Here is a 26,820-nt window from a genome sequence, read left to right on the forward strand (position 1 = left end):
GTGTCTGTGTGTGTATATGTGTGTGTCTGTGTGTGTGTATATGTGTGTGTTTGTGTGTATGTGCTGAATAAATATGTATTTATCTGTATCATTTATTTTTATCCCGGATGTACAGATACCAGATTTTACACAATACACAACATGAGGTCTAACTAGTGATCTATAATGTGAAATAAGTCCATTTCTTTTCCTGCTGCTAATACCTCTTCCTATAAAACCAATATTCTACTGTCCTACTTTATGTCTAATAATGCAACTGCCACAGCAGTTCATTCTGCTGCACTATTAGGTTGTGGTAGCAAAGGGACTCAGGTTATTATGGGTCATGGCTGATTATCATGTGTTTAATTATTTGAGGCCTATTTATCAAAGGACTTGCGGACCTGATCCGACAGGTTCGCAAGACCTCGCTGAATGTGGAGAGCAATACGCTCTCCATATTCAGCATTGCACCAGCAGCTACGCCGCCCCCTGCAGACTTGCGGCAAATGTGACGCCAGCAGGGAGGTGTCAATCAACCCGATCGAGTACGATTGTGCTCAGAGTAGGCGGACAGGGTTATGGAGCAGCGGTCTTTAGCAGCGGTTTTTCTGTTTACGGAGCTTGATAAATGGGCCTCTTTACCTCTGTATGCCATCTCTTTCACTAACCGCTGTGTATCTTGTTCTAGCCTAGGTTTTTCATATTATCTAACTTTCACTAACTCTCTGGATGGCAAAATACAAAACAAACACTCCGTAAGATACAGCTGGAAGGAAGATTTATAGTATAATGAACTGTGCTTAAAGTCACATGAAAACCAACATTTTCCTTCAGGATTCAGACAGAACATACAATTTTCAAAAAGTTTCCAGTTTACTTTGATTCCAAATCTGCTTCAATCTCTAGGTATTTTTTGTTGTAGAGCATACTTGGGTAGAAAGCGTGCACGTGTCTGCTGCACTTCATGGCAGAAAACACTGCTGCCATCTAGTGTTCTTGCAAATGTATAACATTATTAAAAGTATTCTTGCAAAACAGCTGCCATTTGCTTCACGCATGTACACTCTCCTGTGTCCACCTAACTGCTTATCAACAAAGGTTACCAAGAGAAGGAAGTCAATATGATAATAGAATAAAACTGTAATTGCATGCGCTGTCTGAATCATAAAAGAAACATTTTGGGTTTTGTGTCCCTTTAAATAAGATTTGAACCTACCTCAGTATGCGCTCATGTGAAGAAGCTAAGTTTCAACAGAGGATACAAAGAAAAAAGAAGTCAATTTAATAGTAAAATATGTATTACAGTGACGTTAATAGGAGTCTGTTTTCGTATAGTTAATAGCAGTATCCACGATGTCAGCTAGGGATACACTTAAAAGTTATAGGTAAAAAGTCTTACCATAATTGGTGCTAGCTCACCGTTCCCGCGTGGTGTATACCAGAAAAACTGGCGATTTACAGCACCTCACGGAATCCCGCACCCGCATTTTACACCACAATCCCTGTGGCTCCTCATGGTTTCCAGGCAGCACAGGTGTGCACAAGTGATTATTGTGCGCAACTGCGGGTAGGGTTTGAATAAAGCCCGGCTTACTCCTCACCGGCTACGGATACCCCTTAGAACAAAAGGAAAAGTCTGACCGCAACTAGGTCATGTGGCAACGCGTTTTGGCCGTAATACCGGCCTTTGTCAAGTCTAACCTAGTGGCTGGCTGGCATATATACATTTTAGTGATAGCCTTTATTTTATTGTAGTAATCAGATAGAGAGACCCATTTATCAAGCTCTGAATTGAGCTTGAGGGCCCGTGTTTCTTTCGAGTCATAAGATTTTTTTTAGGTTTTTTTAAGGGTGTATTGGGTGGGTTTTATTTTTAGGTTAGGGTTTGGGCCTGCAAAAGAGCTAACTGCTCTTTTAAGGCCAATGCCCATCCAAATGCCCTTTTCTGGGCAATGGGAGTTTATTTTTTTTTAGATAGTATTTTATTTGGGGGGTTGTTTGTGTGGGTGGTGGGTTTTACTGTTGGGGGGGTTGCTTGTATTTTTTTTTTTACAGGTAAAAAAGCTGATTACTTTGGGGCAATGTCCCGCAAAAGGCCCTTTTAAGGGCTATTGGTAGTTTAGTTTAGGCTAGGGTTTTTTTTTATTTTGGGGGGGCTTTTTTATTTTGATAGGACTCTTAGATTAGGTGTAATTAGTTTAAATATCTGTAATTTGTTTATTATTTTCTGTAATTTAGTGGGGGGGGGTTGTACTTTAGCTAATTTAATTTAATTTAATTTAGGTAATTGTATTTAATTTAGTAAATTTAATTAATTATAGGTTAGGTGTTATTGTAACTTAAGTTAGGTTTTATTTTACAGGTACTTTTGTATTTATTTTAGCTAGGTAGTTATTAAATAGTTAATAACTATTTAATAACTATTCTGCCTAGTTAAAATAAATACAAACTTCCCTGTAAAATAAAAATAAACCCTAAGATAGCTACAATATAACTATTAGTTATATTGTAGCTAGCTTAGGGTTTATTTCTTTTGCATGATGTACCGAGTCCACGGATTCATCCTAACTTGTGGGATATTGTCCTTCCTGACAGGAAGTAGCAAAGAGAGCACCACAGCAGAGCTGTCTATATAGATCCCCCCTTAACTCCACCCCCCAGTCATTCTCTTTGCTGGCTCTAAGCAGGAAGAGTAAAGAGAAGAGGTGTTAAACTGTTAGTTTTATTTTATCTTCAATCAAGTATTTAATTTTAAATAGGAATAATGTAGTTAATTATAGTAAATTTAGATTTATTTTAATTATATTTAAGTTAGGGGGTGTTAGGATTAGGGTTAGACTTAGGTTTAGGGGTTAATACATTTAGTATAGTGGGGGCGACGTTGGAGGCGGCAGATTAGGGGTTAATAAGTGTAGGTAGGTCGTGGCGACATTGGGGGCGGCAGATTAGGGGTTAATAAATATAATGTAGGTGGGGGCGATGTTGGGGGCAGCAGATTAGGGGTTAATAAATATAATGTAGGTGGCGGCGATGTTGAGGGCAGCAGATTAGGGGTTCATAAGTATAATTAGGTGGCGGCGGTGTCCAGAGCGGCAGATTAGGGTTTTAATAAATATAATGCAGGTGTCGGGGATGTCGGGGGTGGCAGATTAGGGTTAATAAGTGTAAGATTAGGGGTGTTTAGACTTGGGGTTCATGTTAGGGTGTTAGGTGTAAACATAATTTTTATTTCCCCATAGGAATCAATGGGGCTGCGTTAGTGAGTTTTACACTGCTTTTTTGCAGGTGTTAGACTTTTTCTCAGCCGGCTCTCCCCGTTGATTCCTATGGGGAAATCGTGCACGAGCACGTACGACCAGCTCACCGCTGACTTAAGCAGCGCTGGTATTGGAGTGCGGTAAAGAGCAAAATTTTGCTCAACGCTCACTTCTTGTCTTTTAACGACGGGTTTGTAAAAACCCGTAATACCAGCGCTGCAGGTATGTGAGCGGTGAGAGAAAACTGCTTGTTAGCACCACATAGCCTCTAATGTAAAACTCGTAATCTAGCTCGTTAGCACCACATAGCCTCTAATGCAAAACTCGTAATCTAGCCATTAGTTTTCTGCTACATTCATAGTTACAGCTACAGCGAGAACACTTTATACAAAAACACATGAAAGTAAATGTAAAGTTTAATGAATAAGTGCCTGGTATCTAAAAATACTCTTAAAAACAGGGGTACTTTCATTCATTTGACTTTACATTGAAGCTTCTTTTTTTAAAATACTTACTTTTCTTTATGGAATGCAGACCGGCAATTCTCCGCCCGCAGATCTAGCTGTAGTTAGCACAGCAATGACGAATCCAGCTTCCTCCAATCGTTGCATAGCCCCATGAGCTGGACGCCAAAGGAGGCATTGCAACAATGAAAGTGCCACTGTTTTTAAGAGTATTTTTAGATACCGGGTTTTTAAGGAAAACAGATATTTGGGGAAAATATATATGTAGGCATTTAAACAAGTAAGAACATTTAAAACTAATTTTTAAGAATTTAAAACTAGTATGCATGATCAATAATGTATACTAAAAACATTTAATATATTGATGTATATAAAATAATATGAAAAATAAATATGAATATAACTGCCCAGAAATGACTCTTTTCTGAAATTTAATCCAACTATGGGGATATCTTTTTTAAAGAATTAAAAAAGAAATAGGTAGAAATTAGATAAAGATTAAATAAAAAATTAGTAGAAATTAATAAAAAAAATTAATATACATTCATTTAAAAATGTATAAAAACTAATACAAAAATAATACAAATTAATAAAAAAATAGTTAAGGTAAGAGTATTTCTGGGTTTTAAACAGAAATAGAGCCTTGTTTTTTTATTTACCTATCAAGTAGACAACCCAAGGTATTGAGCTAGACTCATTTTGGTATATTTCATGCCACTGTTTAGTGGCGATCATATAAAAAAACTTGTTCACTTTTTTTTAAACTTTGTGGTTCTCACTGAAATTATTTACATACAGCTTGTGCAGTCATAACACAAATGGTTGTAAAAGCTTATCTGGGATCAACTTTGCTCAGAAATAGCAGACATATATAGCTTTGCCATTGCTTTTTTGGTAATTAGAATTTACAGCTTTTCTTTTTTATTTTTTTTTCCTGCAGTGTGGTGATCCCTATTCCACCCTCCCAAAACAGCTCCCAAACAGCTCTCTAACCCCTCCGATTAGTGGCAGCCATATTAGGTACTGGCAGCTGTCTGTTTATAGGTATTATTTATTTATTCTTTTTTCTGTAGTGTAGGGGTCCCCCCATCTCCCCTCTCCTGTGATAATTATATAGGCCCCCCTCTGATTCCCCAATTTTCTGTAGTGTAGCACCCCAATCCTCCCTTCAAAAATGTTGCTCTGTAGCGTAGGTTCCCTTCTCTCGCCTCCCCTCCCCTTCTGCCACTGGGCCTCCCACCCTCCTCCTGCCTTTCCTCCCACACCTCCCACCAGCACTAACGGAGATCGTTACAGACAGCGACACAAACTGTGTCACTGTAACGATCTGGCAATCTGCCTTCATATGGTAATGGAGCACCGTTAGTGTACTGCTACCATTTGAAGACAGTTCATGAAATAAGAGCGGATCCTATGAAGAGGTGGGTATGCTCAAAAAAAGAATTGCTTTTATGCACTATCTGTGTATACTAGAATAATGGTACATTCAAATATAACTTTTAATTAGTTTAAAGTAAAAAAAAACTGCAAAATTAGAAACCGCTTCTTGCTGCTCACACACACAACTTTAAAAAAATTCCTCCAGTGCAAAAATATTATTGTTAAGGTATAAATAAATTGTGTTGTAACTAGGACAATATTGTTAGTATATTAATAGAGAGGAAAATGCTGCAGAAATTTTAGACACCAACAAGTACTGTGTCTTTAAATAACTTTGATCAGTCGCTCAGCGCTTGCTATCAGCTTTGTTTTACAAATTTAGGTCAACGGAGTTACGCCACTTGCCACCCCCCTGAGGAAGCGTATGTGAAACGCGACCGCATCAGGGGACTCTGTATTTTAACTGCCCTCCAGTTGTTGTTAATTCAAATATATGAGCGACTGATCAAAGTTATTTAAGGACACAGTACTTGTAGGTGTCTAAAATTTCTGCAGCATTTTCCTCTCTATTAATATACTAACAATATTGTTCTAGTTACAACACAATTTATTTATACCTTAACAATAATATTGTCGCACTGGAGGAGTGTTTTTAAAGTTTTGTGTGTGTGAGCAGCAAGAAGCTGGTTCTAATTTTGCTGTTTTTTTACTTTAAACTAATTAAAAGTTATATTTGAATGTACCATTATTCTAGTATATGCATAAAAGCAATTCTTTTTTTGAGCATACCCACCTCTTCATGGGATCCGCTCTTATTTCATGAACTGTCTTCAAATGGTGCTCCATTACCATATGAAGGCAGATTGCCAGATGCATAGAAGCAATTCTTTTTTTGCGCATAGCCACCTCTTTGTGGGATCTGCTCTTATTTGATTAATTCTAATTGTTGCTTTAAGCACTACTACTTATGTTAACCCATAAACGTAAGTAGAAACCTATAACATAGATCCGTTGTCCTCTTTTCTTTCATTTGAAGACAGTGAGGCCCATTTATCAAGCTCCGTATCTTCAGACTCGCCAGAAACACCAGTTATGAAGCAACTGTCTAAAGACCGCTGCTCCATAACCCTGTCCGCCTGCTCTGATGAGGTGGACAGGAATCGCCACAATTCTACCCGATCGAGTACGATTGGGTTGATTGACACCTCCCTGCTGTTGGCCCATTGGCCACGAGTCAGCAGGGGGCGGCGTTGCACCAGCAGCTCTTGTGAGCTGCTGGTGCAATGCTGAATACGGAGAGCGTATTGCTCTCCACATTCAGCGAGGTCTGGCGGACCTGATCCGCACTGTCGGATCAGGTCTGCAAGACCGTTGTTAAATAGACCTCAGTGCCTGAAGTCCAGGAACAGCAACTCTCGTTCCTCAAATGCATGGGCTGCCTGAAGGCTGGAATTTTATTAAGATAAAAGATTACATGAAAGTTTGGCATTATTAACATATATTTTTTTACTGGATTGTTCGTTGGTCCAGGGGAAATCCTTACACTATCGGCTAGATTTAGAGTTTGGCGTTAGCCGTCAAAACCAGCGTTAGAGGCTCCTAACGCTGGTTTTGGGCTACCGCTGGTATTTAGAGTCAGTCAGGAAAGGGTCTAACGCTCACTTTCCAGCCGCGACTTTTCCATACCGCAGATCCCCCTACGCCATTTGCGTAGCCTATCTTTTCAATGGGATCTTTCTAACGCCGGTATTTAGAGTCTTGGCTGAAGTGAGCGTTAGAAATCTAACGACAAAACTCCAGCCGCAGAAAAAAAACAGGAGTTAAGAGCTTTTTGGGCTAACGCCGGTTCATAAAGCTCTTAACTACTGTGCTCTACAGTACACTAACACCCATAAACTACCTATGTACCCCTAAACCGAGGCCCCCCCACATCGCCGCCACTCGATTAAATTTTTTTAACCCCTAATCTGCCGACCGCACACCGCCGCCACCTACGTTATACTTATGTACCCCTAATCTGCTGCCCTAACACCGCTGACCCCTATATTATATTTATTAACCCCTAATCTGCCCCCCACAACGTCGCCGCCAGCTACCTACAATAATTAACCCCTAATCTGCCGACCGCACCTCACCGCTACTATAATAAATGTATTAACCCCTAAAGCTAAATCTAACCCTAACACTAACACCCCCCTAAGTTAAATATAATTTAAATCTAACAAAATAAATTAACTATTATTAAATAAATTATTCCTATTTAAAACTAAATACTTACCTGTAAAATAAACCCTAATATAGCTACAATATAACAAATAATTATATTGTAGCTATTTTAGGATTTATATTTATTTTACAGGCAACTTTGTATTTATTTTAACCAGGTACAATAGCTATTAAATAGTTATTTACTATTTAATAGCTACCTAGTTAAAATAATTACAAAATTACCTGTAAAATAAATCCTAACCTAAGTTACAATTAAACCTAACACTACACTATCAATAAATTACTTAAATAAAATACCTACAATTATCTACAATTAAACCTAACACTACACTATCAATAAATTAATTAAATACAATACCTACAAATAAATACAATTAAATAAACTAACTAAAGTACAAAAAATAAAAAAGAACTAAGTTACAAAAAATAAAAAAATATTTACAAACATTAGAAAAATATTAAAACAATTTTAAACTAATTACACCTACTCTAAGCCCCCTAATAAAATAACAAAGCCCCCCAAAATAAAAAAATGCCCTACCCTATTCTAAATTAAAAAAGTTCAAAGCTCTTTTACCTTACCAGCCCTGAAAAGGGCCATTTGCGGGGCATGCCCCAAAGAATTCAGCTCTTTTGCCTGTAAAAAAACACATACAATACCCCCCCCCAACATTACAACCCACCACCCACATACCCCTAATCTAACCCAAACCCCCCTTAAATAAACCTAACACTAAGCCCCTGAAGATCTTCCTACCTTATCTTCACCACGCCGGGTTCACCGATCCGTCCACCGAAGTCTTGATCCAAGCCTCCGAAGTCTTGATCCAAGCCCAAGCGGGGGCTGAAGAGTGACGTCCATCCTCCGGCTGAAGTCTTGATCCAAGCGGCAAATGAATAAGTCCATCTTCGGGCAGAAATCTTCATCCTATCCGGGCAGAAGAGGACATCCGGACTGGCAAACATCTTCATCCTGGCGGCATCTTCTATGTTCTTCAATCCGATGACGAGCGGCTGATCTTGAAGACCTCCGGCGCGGATCCATCCTCTTCGTTCGACGTCCAACTGAAGAATGAAGGTTCCTTTAAGGGACATCATCCAAGATGGCGTCCCTAGAATTCCGATTGGCTGATAGGATTCTATCAGCCAATCGGAATTAAGGTAGGAAAATTCTGATTGGCTGATGGAATCAGCCAATCAGATTCAAGTTCAATCCGATTGGCTGATTGGATCAGCCAATCAGATTGAGCTCGCATTCTATTGGCTGTTCCGATCAGTTTATTTAATTGTATTTATTTGTAGGTATTGTATTTAATTAATTTATTGATAGTGTAGTGTTAGGTTTAATTGTAGATAATTGTAGGTATTTTATTTAAGTAATTTATTGATAGTGTAGTGTTAGGTTTAATTGTAACTTAGGTTAGGATTTATTTTACAGGTAATTTTGTAATTATTTTAACTAGGTAGCTATTAAATAGTAAATAACTATTTAATAGCTATTGTACCTGGTTAAAATAAATACAAAGTTGCCTGTAAAATAAATATAAATCCTAAAATAGCTACAATATAATTATTTGTTATATTGTAGCTATATTAGGGTTTATTTTACAGGTAAGTATTTAGTTTTAAATAGGAATAATTTATTTAATAATAGTTAATTTATTTTGTTAGATTTAAATTATATTTAACTTAGGGGGGTGTTAGTGTTAGGGTTAGACTTAGCTTTAGGGGTTAATACATTTATTATAGTAGCGGTGAGGTGCGGTCGGCAGATTAGGGGTTAATTATTGTAGGTAGCTGGCGGCGACGTTGTGGGGGGCAGATTAGGGGTTAATAAATATAATATAGGGGTCGGCGGTGTTAGGGGCAGCAGATTAGGGGTACATAAGGATAACGTAGGTGGCGGCGCTGTGCGGTCGGCAGATTAGGGGTTAATAATTGTAGGTAGGTGGAGGCGACGTTGTGGGGGGCAGATTAGGGGTTAATAAATATAATATAGGGGTCGGCGGTGTTAGGGGCAGCAGATTAGGGGTTCATAGGGATAACGTAGGTTGCGGCGGTGTACGGAGCGGCAGATTAGGGGTTAAAAAAAATATGCAGGGGTCAGCAATAGCGGGGTTGGCAGATTAGGGGTTAATAAGTATAAGGTTAGGGGTGTTTAGACTCGGGGTACATGTTAGGGTGTTAGGTGCAGACGAGGAAGTGTTTCCCCATAGGAAACAATGGGGCTGCGTTAGGAGCTGAACGCTGCTTTTTTGCAGGTGTTAGGTTTTTTTTCGGCTCAAAATGCCCCATTGTTTTCTATGGGGGAATCGTGCACGAGCACGTTTTTGAAGCTGGCCGCGTCCGTAAGCACCGCTGGTATTGAGAGTTGCAGTGGCGGTAAATATGCTATACGCTCCCTTTTTGGAGCCTAACGCAGCCCTTCTGTGAACTCTAAATACCAGCGGTATTTAAAAGGTGCGGGGAAAAAAAAGCATGCGTAGCTAACGCACCCCTTTGGCCGCAGAACTCTAAATCTAGCCGTAAGTGTGCAAGGCACTTACCTACTCTGCGCAACCTCTGTTTTAACACAATGGCAACGCTAACTGTTTTGTGTTCCTCTGCGGTTGCCGTAAATCTCTGTGTGACATAGACTAATGCACCACAGGCTACAAATGCACATGCACATCGGCAGGCACGTGCACTGAGCCCCTACCTAGATAGACCAACGTGATAGGACTCTTTTAAAGTGGGTTTGAAAAAGCGTCACTTTTATAATCTAAATGATAAGAGAACAATGCCAACATGATAATAGTCAGTATTTGGTGAAATGTAAGAATTGTGTCGACCTTCAAAATGAACTGTAAAAAAAAAAAAAAAACCTTTAAAGGGACACTAAAGTCAAAATTAAACTTTCATGATTTAGATAGAGCAGCAATTTTAAACAACTTTCCAATTTATGTTCTTTATCGATCTGTGATCAGTTTCTTTATATGCACACTTTTTGAGGCGCCAGTTCCTACTGAGCATGTGCTAAAGTTCACAGTGTATACATTTGTAATTGGCTGATGGCTGTCACATGATACAGTGGGCAGGGAAACAAAAGTAATCTTTGACATTTTTTAGAAATAAACTCTAATGATTATTTGAAATTCAGATTAAAGAGACATGAAACCCAATATTTTTCTTTCATGATTCAGATAGGGCAGCAATTTTAAATAACTTTCCAATTGATTTCTATTATCTAATTTGTTTAGTTCTCTTTGTATCCTTTGTTAAAAAAGTATACCTAGATAGGCTCAGAAGGTGCTGATTGGTGGCTGCACATATATGCCTCTTGACTTTCAGCTAGCTCCCAGTAGTGCACCACTGCTAGTTCAACAAAGAATAACAAGAGAATGAAGCAAATTAGATAATAGAAGTAAATTGGAAAGTTGTTTTTAATTGTATTTTCTATCTGAATTATGAAAGAAACATTTGGGTTTTATGTCCCTTTAAGTGCTATTGCAGTGTCTTTTTAATGTGCATTTGTTGATTATGCAAATCTACTGTATTTTATTGTAAAGTATTTTTCTTAAATAAAATAATAGAATATGTTCATTGCTTCTCTTCCATGTTCACTATAGAATTTATAAAATAATTTTCTTGTCACTGTGTGCCCTTCCCCAGGTCACAGGATGTCACCGATATGCTTACAGAGGATCTACTGCAGGTGAGCACTCTGACTAATACTTTGTGACGTATGGTCACCCTAGCAACATGTTTGGCTGTTTTTTTGCTAATTGGGGGGAGGGGTTTGTTTGTTTGACTGTATAAATTCACTAATGTTTGATGCAATCACTGTCTGAGGAAGGGGATACACTGTCCCCGAAACGTCACTATTTCTTTGCCAAGTAAAGTTTTGTTGAAAAGTCCAGTGAGTGCAAGTTCTTTTTGTTACTGTATACCCAATTCTACTAGCACCCTGGCAGTTGCAATTGAGTGCTAACGTATATATATATATATATATATATATATATATATACTGTATATAGGTATAGATATATATTGTACCAAAATACCATCAGATATATGTAGAAATATGAATAAATAGAACATTTTCTTATATGTGAAGAACATTGGAATGGGAAATATTCATGTTTCATGTTGGGTTAGGGCACTTGTGAAAATGCAATCGGGATTGCGTGTGACTAGGCTTTTCCCCCCATTTTTCTTATCCATTGATGTTCATAGGGGAAGGTTAACGCTGTTATGATATTGTAACTTCGGCTTTTTGCACACGGCTTAGCGCGCGTGCAAAAACTATTTACTTTCAACTTGTAATACATGTTCTAACTGATGGGTGGAAAAAGCTTATTTTTAATGGAGTTAACGTGCAAGCGGAAGTGCAAACTACCGCTCCACTATTTTTAAATCCCTTTGTGTGGTTTAAAAAGAAACCGCACACAATTAAAAAAAAAAGCTGTCCAATTTACTTCTTTCATTAAACCGTGCACAGTCTTTCTATATAAACTCTTCTTGAGGCACCAACTCCTACTGAGCATGTGCAAGAGGTCCCAGTGTATATGAGTCTGTGATTGGCTGATGGTTGTCACATGATTCAGGGAGCAGCAAATGAAAGCAATTTTAGATTTACGAGAAAAAAATCTTCTTCTTGATTATGCAATTTTACTTGATTAATAGTCTTTTAATAATACTTGATTGGGTATTATTTTGTTTAGCCAAAGGATTTTAACGTGCCAGATACATAAATAGAGTGCCCAATAGTTTAATGGGTAGTGCGAAGCATGGTGATTGTGCTGGTATTACTACTCATAGGCAAAATAACAAAATACCACTTGTTAAAAAATACCGAAATACCACTTGTTCAAAAATACCGAAATACCACTTTGTGACTGATTCCGGCTACCCCGACTGGGTAGTTCCGCCAAAGGATCCTTCCAACACCTGGAACCTGTCGTTATGTAGCGGAGAAAGCAATCCTAGCAGAAGCCAACCCAAATAACTAGACAGACTAGTGCCTCTTTTTTGGGAAAACCGCATAGTTTTTATACCCTTCACCTGCCGCAACTGTGCCTTCTCCTCCCTCCGAACCACTAACCTGCCAGTCATCTCACGTGCCTTCTCCTCCCTCTGAACCACTAACCTGCCAGTCACCACACGCAAAAACAACCGCAACCACCTCAACTGCATCATCCTCAACACCCACTCCGTCCGCAAGCACGCCGTCGAAATCTGGAACCTGCTCAACTCCACCTCCCCAGATGTTGCCTTCCTCACCGAAACCTGGCTGAACCCCACATCAATGCCTGACATTACCATCCACATCCCCGACGGATACAAGATCTCCCACAAGGACCGCAGCAACCAACCGGGAGGAGGCATCGCCATCGTCCACAAACACTCCCTCCACGTCACAACCAGCTCTGACTACCACTCACTAGGCTTGCACCCTCATCTACAGACCTCCCGGACCTTGTCCTGCCTTCTGCGACTCCATCACCAACCTCATCGCACCCCACGCCCTCCACTCAACAGACTACATCCTCCTCGGTGACCTCAACTTCCACCTAGACAACCCCAACGGCCACAACACCACCAACCTTGGAACCATCGGACTAAAGCAAATCGTCAACTCCCCAACCCACTTAGCCGGACACATACTCAACCCTATCTTCTCTGCAGGCAACCACATCTCAGTCAACCACATCACCGAACTCCATTGGACCGACCACCATTGCATACACTTTTCCTTCAACAAACCCACCACACACCTCCGGCAGCACCACCCACCCCGCAGAAACTGGAACAACATCACCGAAGACCAACTGCACTTCACCCTGAACAAGTGCCCCACAGCTACCTCCACAGATGCCAACTCCTCCGCCCGTAACCTCCACCACTGGCTCACAGACTGTGCCAACACCCTCACCCCTCTCAAGAAACCGTCCAACCGCCAACCCACCAACAAGGCTAGTTGGTTCACCCCTGCCCTCCAGGACTCCAAACGCCACTGCAGGTGATTGGAAAGGACCTGGAGATCCAGCAAGACCCCTTCAAATAAAACAGCCTACAAAGAAGCCATCACTACCCACCACCACCTCATCAAAACCACCAAGAAGAAAGCCATCCAAGATAGAATCAATGCCAACGTCCACAACAGCAAGGAGCTATTCACAGTCATCAAGGAATTCTCCAATCCCAGCAGCGACACCAATGACATCCCGCCCTCCCAGGACCTCTGCGATAACCTCGCAATGTACTTCCACTGCAAGATCGTCGACATCTATGACAGCTTCTCGCCCCAGAACTCACCCACCACCGCCTACCCACCAACTCCCACTGATACCTCATCCAAATACACCACCGCCTTCCCCCCACTGACCACCTGGAGCCCCCTCACCACAGAGGACACAATCAGAATCATGAGATGGATCCACTCCGGAGCTCCCTCGGACCCATGCCCACATCACATTTTCAGCAAAGCGGGTGACACCATCGCCCCTGAGCTCTGCAGCACCATCAACTGCTCCATCGAAACTGGCACCTTCCCGGATGATTGGAAGCACGCAGAATTAAAACCCCTACTGAAAAAACCCATGGCTGACCCCAATGATCCGAAGCCCAATCTCTCTGCTCCCCTTTGCGGCCAAAGTCATTGAGAAGTCCGTCAACGCGCAACTCGTTGACTACATCGAAGCCAACCACACCCTGGACCCCTCCCAATCTGGTTTCAGGAGCAACCACAGCACCGAGACCGCCCTCCTTGCCACCACAGATGACATCCTCGCCCTACTCGACTGAGGAGAGACCGCCGCCCTCATTCTCCTAGACCTCTCAGCAGCATACGCGGCAAAGCCCTGGAATGGATCACCTCCTTCCTCACCGGCAGAACCCAGAAAGTTAAACTCCCACCCTTCACCTCCAAGCCCACAGAAATCAGCTGCGGTGTACCCCAAGGCTCTTCACTGAGCCCCACCCTATTCAACATCTACATGGCCCCTCTCGCCGCCAATGCCCAAAAACACGACCTCAACATCGTCTCCTACGCCGACGACACCCAGCTAATCATCTCACTCACCAGTGACCCCACCACCACCAAGAGAAACGTCCATGAAGGGCTGACAGCAGTCACCACCTGGATGAGCTACAACTGCCTAAAGCTGAATGCAGACAAAACCGAAGTCCTCCTCCTTGGTCCCACCACATCCGCTTGGAATACCTCCTGGTGGCCCACAGCCCTCAGACACCCTCCAACCCCCACCGACCATGCACGAAATCTAGGCGTCATCCTGGACTCATCGTTCTCCATGGACCGGCAAATCAACGCCGTCTCTTCTGCATGCTTCCACACACTTCATCTGCTGCGAAAGATCTTCAAATGGATCCCAACCGAGACCAGGAAGACTGTCACTCACGCCCTCGTCAGCAGCCGACTGGACTATGGTAACGCATTCTACGCCGGCACCACCACCAAGCTCCAAAAGAGACTACAGCTCATCCAGAATGCCTCGGCCAGACTAATCCTCGACATCCCTCGTCAATGCCACATCACCAAACACCTGCGGGACCTGCACTGTGGCCCCATCAACAAAAGAATAACTTTCAAGCTTCTCACCCACGCATTCAAGGCCCCCCACATAATCGGTCCCGAATACTTGAACGGCGCTACCTTCTACACCCCTGCCAGACAACTTCGATTGGCCAACCAAGCCCTCGCAGTTATCCCCCGCATCAGGAAAACCACAGCGGGAGGCAGATTCTTCTCTCACCTGGCAGCCAAGACTTGGAACACCCTCCCGCTGCACCTCAGACAAGCTACCGCCCTAACTAAGTTCAGAAAGGACCTCAAGACCTGGCTCTTCGACTGAACTGCAACCCTCAGCACCTTGAGACCCTTACGGGTGAATAGTCGCGCTTTACAAGAACCCAATAGATAGATAGATAGATAGATAGATAGATAGATAGATAGATAGATAGATAGATAGATACAAAATCTCATCAAGATAAGAGCCTTATCAGTCCCCCAAATCTCCCACCATTCCCACCCCTCCAGACAGGCTGGCGCCTTTCAAAGAATCCATTGTCCCATAGTGTCCAGCGGTATAGTGATGGTGGTTCCAGGGTGATCCCGGGGGAGCGGAGGCACTTCCAGGGTGTAGTTGGAAAGCCCTCGGTCCCCAGCTGCTACAGTCCAAAAAGTGACATGATCGATGGCTGGGGGCTGGAGCTATGAGTGATTGAACATACACCAAGAAGGTCACTGGCAAGAGGGGGTTGTAGAAGGGGGGTCAGGAACCCCCAGTTTCCAAGGGAGCTCCCTTCTGACAATCATCCTGTCTCTTTCCCTCCTCATGGGGGATCAATCTCCAAAAGAGCAGAGCTCTGGGGCAAGGAGCTGCTGGAGCGACCTGGGTTAAAGGACACCGTGAATCTCAACTGTTGTGGCCAACCAGTAGTTCCATGGGCCTGGCCGGGCTGGAGCGGGATGGAGTGGTCAGAGACCACCTCTTCCAAGATGAGGTCCAAACACAAAAATACAACAAAGGGAAGGTCTGGGAGATCGCGAATGCTCCCAATTGCTCAAATCCAGGGAGAAACACAAAGGGGGTAGGTGGTAGGGGGGGGTAGAGGTTTAACCTCTGCAGCCCGGTATCCATGACAACTCCCCCCTCCCAAATCAGCAGACCCGGCTAGATCCACACACAGGTTGGTCTGGGGCTGTCAGAGGAGTTTATGCCACATCAGTCTGCCGGGAAAGTCCATCATTCCCATTGCTTTTTCCTGGCCTGTACTCAATGTCAAAGTTAAAGGGCTGCAGGGTTAAACTCCACCGTAGCAATCCTCCATTGTCCTCGGACACGCTGTTAAGCCACACAAGGGGATTGTGGTCTGTGAGGACGGTGAAGGGCCTCCAATAGAGGTAGGGCTGTAGCTTCTTCAGGGTCCATACCAGGGCCAGACACTCTTTCTCCACTGCCTCGTAGCCTACTTCCCTGGGTAACAGCTTCCTGCTGAGGTAGGCTACGGGGTGGTCTTGCCCTTCATCATCTTTCTAGCTTTACACTGCTTCCAACCCGAACATGGAGGCATCTGTGTGGACACACAAACGTTTGGTTGGATCAGGAGCAGCTAAGACGGGGCAGAGATTAAGGCAGATTTAAGGCTCTGGAAGGCAGTTTCACACTCTGGGGACCACAGGACTTGGCAGGGGAGCCGTTTGCGGGTCAGGTCAGTCAGGGGTTTGGCCAGGGCACTGTAGTTAGGGACTAATTTTCTATAGTACCCTGCGGTCCCTAGGAAGGCTATAACTTGGGTCTTGGTTTTGGAAGTAAGCCAGTTGGCCACAGCCTTCACTTTGGCTGGTTTTAGTTGCTGCTTCCCACAGCCCACCCTGTGGCCCAGATACTGGACCTCCGAGATTCCGATGGTGCACTTGCTTGGTTTTAAGGTCAGCCCAGCAGCCCTGATGTGATCTAGGATGACCCCCAGGTGGACCAAATGGTCCTCCATGGTGTCGCTATAGGTGGCGATGTCATCCAGGTATGCACAGGCATAGTCCTGGAGACCATCTAAGAGGCGATCCACCATCCTCTGGAAGGTGGCCGGAGCATTCTTCATCCCAAACGGCATGACCTTGAACTGGTAGATGCCGAAGGGGGATGATGAAGGCTGACTTAGGGATTGACTCTGGGTCTAAAGGGATCTGCCAGTATCCCTTGCAGAGGTCGAGGGTTGTGAGAAAGTGGCCACGGGTGATTCTGTCCAAGAGATCATTAACCCGGGGCATGGGGTAGGCATCAGTCGTAGTCCTTGTTCAAAAATACTGAAATACCACTTGTTCAAAAATACCGAAATATCACTTGTTCAAAAATACTGAAATATCACTTGTTCAAAAATACCGAAATACCACTTGTTCAAAAATACTGAAATACCACTTGTTCAAAAATACAGAAATACCACTTGTTCAAAAATACTGACATACCACTTGTTCAAAAATACTGAAATACCACTTATCCAAAAATACTGAAATACCAGCCGGAGAGGGATGGGGCAGTCAGAGACCAGCTCTTCCAAGATGAGGTGCAAACACAAAAATACAACAAAGGGAGGTCTGGGAGATTGCAAATGCTCCCAATTGCTCAAATCCAGGGAGAAACACAAAGGGGGTAAGTGGCCCGGTATACGTGACACACTTGTTCAAAAATACTAAAATACCACTTGTTCAAAAATATATCGAAATAACACTTGTTCAAAAATACCGAAATACCACTTGTTCAAAAATACTGAAATAAATACCACTTGTTCAAAAATTCTGAAATACCACTTGTTCAAAAATTCTGAAATACCACTTGTTCAAAAATACCGAAATACCACTTGTTCAAAAATACTGAAATACAACTTGTTCAAAAACTCAGAAATACCACTTGTTCAAAAACACAAAAATACCCCTTGTTCAAAAATACTGAAATACCACTTGTTACAAGATACCAAAATACCACTTGTTAAAAAATACAGAAATACCACTTGTTCAAAAATACTGAAATACCAGCCGGAGAGGGATGGGGCAGTCAGAGACCAGCTCTTCTAAGATGAGGTGCAAACACAAAAATACAAAAAAAGGAAGGTCTGGGAGATTGCAAATGCTCACAATTCCTCAAATCCAGGGAGAAACACAAAAGGAGGAAGGTGGCCCGGTATACGTGACACATTTGTTCAAAAATACTGAAATACCACTTGTACAAAAATACCGAAATACCACTTGTTCAAAAATACTGAATTACCACTTGTTCAAAAATACTGAAATACCACTTGTTCAAAAAATACTGAAATACCACTTGTTCAAAAATACAGAAATACCACTTGTTCAAAAATACAGAAATACCACTTGTTCAAAAAACATAATTTATGTAAGAACTTACCTGATAAATTCATTTCTTTCATATTAGCAAGAGTCCATGAGCTAGTGACGTATGGGATATACATTCCTACCAGGAGGGGCAAAGTTTCCCAAACCTCAAAATGCCTATAAATACACCCCTCACCACACCCACAATTCAGTTTAACGAATAGCCAAGAAGTGGGGTGATAAAAAAGTGCGAAAGCATATAAAATAAGGAATTGGAATAATTGTGCTTTATACAAAAATCATAACCACCACAAAAAAAGGGCGGGCCTCATGGACTCTTGCTAATATGAAAGAAATGAATTTATCAGGTAAGTTCTTACATAAATTATGTTTTCTTTCATGTAATTAGCAAGAGTCCATGAGCTAGTGACGTATGGGATAATGATTACCCAAGATGTGGATCTTTCCACACAAGAGTCACTAGAGAGGGAGGGATAAAATAAAGACAGCCAATTCCTGCTGAAAATAATCCACACCCAAAATAAAGTTTAATGAAAAACATAAGCAGAAGATTCAGACTGAAACCGCTGCCTGAAGTACTTTTCTACCAAAAACTGCTTCAGAAGAAGAAAATACATCAAAATGGTAGAATTTAGTAAAAGTATGCAAAGAGGACCAAGTTGCTGCTTTGCAAATCTGATCAACCGAAGCTTCATTCCTAAACGCCCAGGAAGTAGAAACTGACCTGGTAGAATGAGCTGTAATCCTCTGAGGCGGAGTTTTACCCGACTCAACATAGGCAAGATGAATTAAAGATTTCAACCAAGATGCCAAAGAAATGGCAGAAGCTTTCTGGCCTTTTCTAGAACCGGAAAAGATAACAAATAGACTAGAAGTCTTTCGGAAAGATTTAGTAGCTTCAACATAATATTTCAAAGCTCTAACAACATCTAAAGAATGCAATGATTTCTCCTTAGAATTCTTAGGATTAGGACATAATGAAGGAACCACAATTTCTCTACTAATGTTGTTGGAATTCACAACTTTAGGTAAAAATTCAAAAGAAGTTCGCAACACCGCCTTATCCTGATGAAAAATCAGAAAAGGAGACTCAAAAGAAAGAGCAGATAATTCAGAAACTCTTCTGGCAGAAGAGATGGCCAAAAGGAACAAAACTTTCCAAGAAAGTAATTTAATGTCCAATGAATGCATAGGTTCAAAGGGAGGAGCTTGAAGAGCTCCCAGAACCAAATTCAAACTCCAAGGAGGAGAAATAGACTTAATGACAGGTTTTATACGAACCAAAGCTTGTACAAAACAATGAATATCAGGAAGAATAGCAATCTTTCTGTGGAAAAGAACAGAAAGAGCAGAGATTTGTCCTTTCAAGGAACTTGCAGACAAACCCTTATCTAAACCATCCTGAAGAAACTGTAAAATTCTCGGAATTCTAAAAGAATGCCAAGAAAAATGATGAGAAAGACACCAAGAAATATAAGTCTTCCAGACTCTATAATATATCTCTCTAGATACAGATTTACGAGCCTGTAACATAGTATTAATCACAGAGTCAGAGAAACCTCTTTGACCAAGAATCAAGCGTTCAATCTCCATACCTTTAAATTTAAGGATTTCAGATCCTGATGGAAAAAAGGACCTTGTGACAGAAGGTCTGGTCTTAACGGAAGAGTCCACGGTTGGCAAGAGGCCATCCGGACAAGATCCGCATACCAAAACCTGTGAGGCCATGCCGGAGCTACCAGCAGAACAAACGAGCATTCCTTCAGAATCTTGGAGATTACTCTTGGAAGAAGAACTAGAGGCGGAAAGATATAGGCAGGATGATACTTCCAAGGAAGTGATAATGCATCCACTGCCTCCGCCTGAGGATCCCGGGATCTGGACAGATATCTGGGAAGTTTCTTGTTTAGATGAGACGCCATCAGATCTATTTCTGGAAGTTCCCACCTTTGAACAATCTGAAGAAATACCTCTGGGTGAAGAGACCATTCGCCCGGATGCAACGTTTGGCGACTGAGATAATCCGCTTCCCAATTGTCTACACCTGGGATATGAACCGCAGAGATTAGACAGGAGCTGGATTCCGCCCAAACCAAAATTCGAGATACTTCTTTCATAGCCAGAGGACTGTGAGTCCCTCCTTGATGATTGATGTATGCCACAGTTGTGACATTGTCTGTCTGAAAACAAATGAATGATTCTCTCTTCAGAAGAGGCCAAAACTGAAGAGCTCTGAAAATTGCACGGAGTTCCAAAATATTGATCGGTAATCTCACCTCCTGAGATTCCCAAACTCCTTGTGCCGTCAGAGATCCCCACACAGCTCCCCAACCTGAGAGACTTGCATCTGTTGAAATTACAGTCCAGGTCGGAAGCACAAAAGAAGCCCCCTGAATTAAACGATGGTGATCTGTCCACCACGTTAGAGAGTGTCGAACAATCGGTTTTAAAGATATTAATTGAGATATCTTTGTGTAATCCTTGCACCATTGATTCAGCATACAGAGCTGAAGAGGTCGCATGTGAAAACGAGCAAAGGGGATCGCGTCCGATGCAGCAGTCATAAGACCTAGAATTTCCATGCATAAGGCTACCGAAGGGAATGATTGTGACTGAAGGTTTCGACAAGCTGAAATCAATTTTAGACGTCTCTTGTCTGTTAAAGACAGAGTCATGGACACTGAATCTATCTGGAAACCCAGAAAGGTTACCCTTGTCTGAGGAATCAATGAACTTTTTGGTAAATTGATCCTCCAACCATGATCTTGAAGAAACAACACAAGTCGATTCGTATGAGATTCTGCTAAATGTAAAGACTGAGCAAGTACCAAGATATCGTCCAAATAAGGAAATACCACAATACCCTGTTCTCTGATTACAGACAGAAGGGCACCGAGAACCTTTGTAAAAATTCTTGGAGCTGTAGCTAGGCCAAACGGTAGAGCCACAAACTGGTAATGCTTGTCCAGAAAAGAGAATCTCAGGAACTGATAATGATCTGGATGAATCGGAATATGCAGATATGCATCCTGTAAATCTATTGTGGACATATAATTCCCTTGCTGAACAAAAGGCAAGATAGTCCTTACAGTTACCATCTTGAACGTTGGTATCCTTACATAACGATTCAATATTTTTAGATCCAGAACTGGTCTGAAGGAATTCTCCTTCTTTGGTACAATGAAGAGATTTGAATAAAACCCCATCCCCTGTTCCGGAACTGGAACTGGCATAATTACTCCAGCCAACTCTAGATCTGAAACACAATTCAGAAATGCTTGAGCTTTCACTGGATTTACTGGGACACGGGAAAGAAAAAATCTCTTTGCAGGAGGTCTCATCTTGAAACCAATTCTGTACCCTTCTGAAACAATGTTCTGAATCCAAAGATTGTGAACAGAATTGATCCAAATTTCTTTGAAAAAACGTAACCTGCCCCCTACCAGCTGAGCTGGAATGAGGGCCGCACCTTCATGTGGACTTAGAAGCAGGCTTTGCCTTTCTAGCAGGCTTGGATTTATTCCAGACTGGAGATGGTTTCCAAACTGAAACTGCTCCTGAGGATGAAGGATCAGGCTTTTGTTCTTTGTTGAAACGAAAGGAACGAAAACGATTATTAGCCCTGTTTTTACCTTTAGATTTTTTATCCTGTGGTAAAAAAGTTCCTTTCCCACCAGTAACAGTTGAGATAATAGAATCCAACTGAGAACCAAATAATTTGTTACCCTGGAAAGAAAAGGAAAGTAGAGTTGATTTAGAAGCCATATCAGCATTCCAAGTCTTAAGCCATAAAGCTCTTCTAGCTAAAATAGCTAGAGACATAAACCTGACATCAACTCTGATAATATCAAAAATGGCATCACAGATAAAATTATTAGCATGCTGAAGAAGAAGAAGAATATCATGAGAATCATGATTTGTTACTTGTTGCGCTAAAGTTTCCAACCAAAAAGTTGAAGCTGCAGCAACATCAGCCAATGATATAGCAGGTCTAAGAAGATTACCTGAACACAGATAAGCTTTTCTTAGAAAGGATTCAATTTTCCTATCTAAATGATCTTTAAACGAAGTACCATCTGACGTAGGAATGGTAGTACGTTTAGCAAGGGTAGAAATAGCCCCATCAACTTTAGGGATTTTGTCCCAAAATTCTAACCTGTCAGACGGTACAGGATATAATTGCTTAAAACGTTTAGAAGGAGTAAATGAATTACCCAATTTATCCCATTCTTTGGAAATTACTGCAGAAATAGCATTAGGAACAGGAAAAACTTCTGGAATAACCACAGGAGATTTAAATACCTTATCTAAACGTTTAGAATTAGTATCAAGAGGACCAGAATCCTCTATTTCTAAAGCAATTAGTACTTCTTTAAGTAAAGAACGAATAAATTCCATTTTAAATAAATATGAAGATTTATCAGCATCAATCTCTGAAACAGAATCCTCTGAGCCAGAAGAGTCATCAGAATGATGATGTTCATTTAAAAATTCATCTGTAGGGAGAGAAGTTTTAAAAGATTTTTTACGTTTACTAGAAGGAGAAATAACAGACATAGCCTTCTTGATGGATTCAGAAACAAAATCTCTTATATTATCAGGAACATTCTGCACCTTAGATGTTGAAGGAACTGCAACAGACAATGGTACTTTACTAAAGGAAATATTATCTGCATTAACAAGTTTGTCATGACAATTAATACAAACAACAGCCGGAGAAATAGCTACCAAAAGTTTACAGCAGATACACTTAGCTTTGGTAGATCCAGCACTAGACAGCAATTTTCCTGTAGTATCTTCTGACTCAGATGCAACGTGAGACATCTTGCAATATGTAAGAGAAAAAACAACATATAAAGCAAAATTGATCAAATTCCTTAAATGACAGTTTCAGGAATGGGAAAAAAATGCCAAAGAACAAGCTTCTAGCAACCAGAAGCAATGAAAAATGAGACTTAAATAATGTGGAGACAAAAGCGACGCCCATTTTTAGCGCCAAATAAGACACCCACATTATTTGGCGCCTAAATGCTTTTGGCGCCAAAAATGACGCCACATCCGGAACGCCGACATTTTTGGCGCAAAATAACGTCAAAAAATGACGCAACTTCCGGCGACACGTATGACGCCGGAAACTGAAAAGAATTTTTGCGCCAAAAAAGTCTGCGCCAAGAATGACGCAATAAAATGAAGCATTTTCAGCCCCCGCGAGCCTAACAGCCCACAGGGAAAAAGAGTCAAATTTTTGAAGGTAAGAAAAAATGATTAAATCAAATGCATTAACCCAAATATGAAACGGACTGTCTGAAAAATAAGGAAAGTTGAACATTCTGAGTCAAGGCAAATAAATGTTTGAATACATATATTTAGAACTTTATAAACAAAGTGCCCAACCATAGCTTAGAGTGTCACAGAAAATAAGATTTACTTACCCCAGGACACTCATCTACATGTTTGTAGAAAGCCAAACCAGTACTGAAACGAGAATCAGCAGAGGTAATGGTATATATAAGAGTATATCGTCGATCTGAAAAGGGAGGTAAGAGATGAATCTCTACGACCGATAACAGAGAACCTATGAAATAGACCCCGTAGAAGGAGATCACTGCATTCAAATAGGCAATACTCTCCTCACATCCCTCTGACATTCACTGCACGCTGAGAGGAAAACCGGGCTCCAACTTGCTGCGGAGCGCATATCAATGTAGAATCTAGCACAAACTTACTTCACCACCTCCATCGGAGGCAAAGTTTGTAAAACTGAATTGTGGGTGTGGTGAGGGGTGTATTTATAGGCATTTTGAGGTTTGGGAAACTTTGCCCCTCCTGGTAGGAATGTATATCCCATACGTCACTAGCTCATGGACTCTTGCTAATTACATGAAAGAAATACCTATAAATACCACTTGTTCAAACATACCGAAATACCACTTGTTAAAAAATACTGAAATACCACTTGTTCAAAAATACAGAAATACCACTTGTTCAAAAATACTGAAATACCGCTTGTTCAAAAATACCAAAATACCACTTGTTCAAAAATACCGAAATACCAATTGTTCAAAAATACTGAAATACCACTTGTTCAAAAATTCCGAAATACCACTAGTTCAAAAATACTGAAATACCACTTGTTCAAAAATACTGAAATACCACTTGTACAAAAATACCTATAAATAGTACAACTTGTTCAAAAATACCGAAATACCACTTGTTCAAAAATACCAAAATACCACTTGTTCAAAAATACTGAAATACCACTTGTTCAAAAATACTGAAATACCACTTGTTCAAAAATTCTGAAATACCACTAGTTCAAAAATACTGAAATACCACTTGTTCAAAAATACTGAAATACCACTTGTACAAAAATACCTAAAAATACCACTTGTTCAAAAATACCAAAATACCACTTGTTCAAAATTACTGAAATACCACTTGTTCAAAAATACCAAAATACCACTAGTTCAAAAATAGCGAAATACCACTTGTTCAAAAATACCAGACGGAGAGGGATGGGGCAGTCAGAGACCAGCTCTTCCAAGGTGAGGTGCAAACACAAAAATACAACAAAGGGAAGGTCTGGGAGATCGCAAATGCTCCCAATTGCTCAAATCCAGGGAGAAACACAAAGGGGGTAGGTGGCCCGGTATACGTGATACACTTGTTCAAAAATACTGAAATACCACTTGTTCAAAAATACTTAAATACCACTTGTTCAAAAATACCGAAATATCACTTGTTCAAAAATACCGAAATACCACTTGTTTAAAAATACCTATAAATACCACTTGTTCAAAAATACCGAACTACCACTTGTTCAAAAATACCGAAATACCACTTGTTATAAAAACCAAAATACCATTTGTTCAAAAATACCGAAATACCACTTGTTATAAAATACCACAATACCACTTGTTCAAAAATACTGAAATATCACTTGTTCAAAAATACAGAAATACCACTTGTTCAAAAATACAGAAATACCACTTGTTCAAAAATACAGAAATACCACTTGTTCAAAAATACCTATAAATACCACTTGTTCAAACATACCGAAATACCACTTGTTAAAAAATACTGAAATACCACTTGTTCAAAAATACAGAAATACCACTTGTTCAAAAATACTGAAATACCGCTTGTTCAAAAATACCAAAATACCACTTGTTCAAAAATACCGAAATACCAATTGTTCAAAAATACTGAAATACCACTTGTTCAAAAATTCCGAAATACCACTAGTTCAAAAATACTGAAATACCACTTGTTCAAAAATACTGAAATACCACTTGTACAAAAATACCTATAAATAGTACAACTTGTTCAAAAATACCGAAATACCACTTGTTCAAAAATACCAAAATACCACTTGTTCAAAAATACCGAAATACCACTTGTTCAAAAATACTGAAATACCACTTGTTCAAAAATTCCGAAATACCACTAGTTCAAAAATACTGAAATACCACTTGTTCAAAAATACTGAAATACCACTTGTACAAAAATACCTAAAAATACCACTTGTTCAAAAATACCAAAATACCACTTGTTCAAAATTACTGAAATACCACTTGTTCAAAAATACTGAAATACCACTTGTACAAAAATACCTATAAATATCACTTGTTCAAAAATACCAAAATACCACTAGTTCAAAAATAGCGAAATACCACTTGTTCAAAAATACCAGACGGAGAGGGATGGGGCAGTCAGAGACCAGCTCTTCCAAGGTGAGGTGCAAACACAAAAATACAACAAAGGGAAGGTCTGGGAGATCGCAAATGCTCCCAATTGCTCAAATCCAGGGAGAAACACAAAGGGGGTAGGTGGCCCGGTATACGTGATACACTTGTTCAAAAATACTGAAATACCACTTGTTCAAAAATACTTAAATACCACTTGTTCAAAAATACTGAAATACCACTTGTTCAAAAATACTTAAATACCACTTGTTCAAAAATACCGAAATATCACTTGTTCAAAAATACCGAAATACCACTTGTTTAAAAATACCTATAAATACCACTTGTTCAAAAATACCGAACTACCACTTGTTCAAAAATACCGAAATACCACTTGTTATAAAATACCATTTGTTCAAAAATACCGAAATACCACTTGTTATAAAATACCATTTGTTCAAAAATACCGAAATACCACTTGTTATAAAATACCACAATACCACTTGTTCAAAAATACTGAAATATCACTTGTTCAAAAATACAGAAATACCACTTGTTCAAAAATACAGAAATACCACTTGTTCAAAAATACTGAAATACCACTTGTTCAAAAATAACGAAATACCACTTGTCCAAAAATACTGAAATACCAGCCGGAGAGGGATGGGGCAGTCAGAGACCAGCTCTTCCAAGATGAGGTGCAAACACAAAAATACAACAAAGGGAGGTCTGGGAGATCGCAAATGCTCCCAATTGCTCAAATCCAGGGAGAAACACAAAGGGGGTAGGTGGCCCGGAATACGTGATACACTTGTTCAAAAATACCGAAATACCACTTGTTATAAAATACCATTTGTTCAAAAATACCGAAATACCACTTGTTATAAAATACCACAATACCACTTGTTCAAAAATACTGAAATATCACTTGTTCAAAAATACAGAAATACCACTTGTTCAAAAATACAGAA

The 26,820-nt window shown here is 40.6% G+C and overlaps 1 protein-coding gene across 1 annotated transcript in view; it reads left to right on the top strand.

The window, feature by feature from the left end:
- SH3BP1 (SH3 domain binding protein 1) overlaps window positions 1–26,820 on the top strand; it is a 122,251-nt gene that overhangs the window by 21,588 nt on the left and 73,843 nt on the right. The window contains exon 2 of the mRNA XM_053721230.1: window positions 10,964–11,006. Coding sequence (XP_053577205.1) covers window positions 10,964–11,006 — 43 coding nt within the window. The remainder of the gene's footprint in view (window positions 1–10,963; window positions 11,007–26,820) is intronic.

The sequence above is a fragment of the Bombina bombina genome, chromosome 7 (assembly GCF_027579735.1).
Source record: "Bombina bombina isolate aBomBom1 chromosome 7, aBomBom1.pri, whole genome shotgun sequence".
In the NCBI taxonomy this organism is placed as follows: Eukaryota; Metazoa; Chordata; class Amphibia; order Anura; family Bombinatoridae; genus Bombina; species Bombina bombina.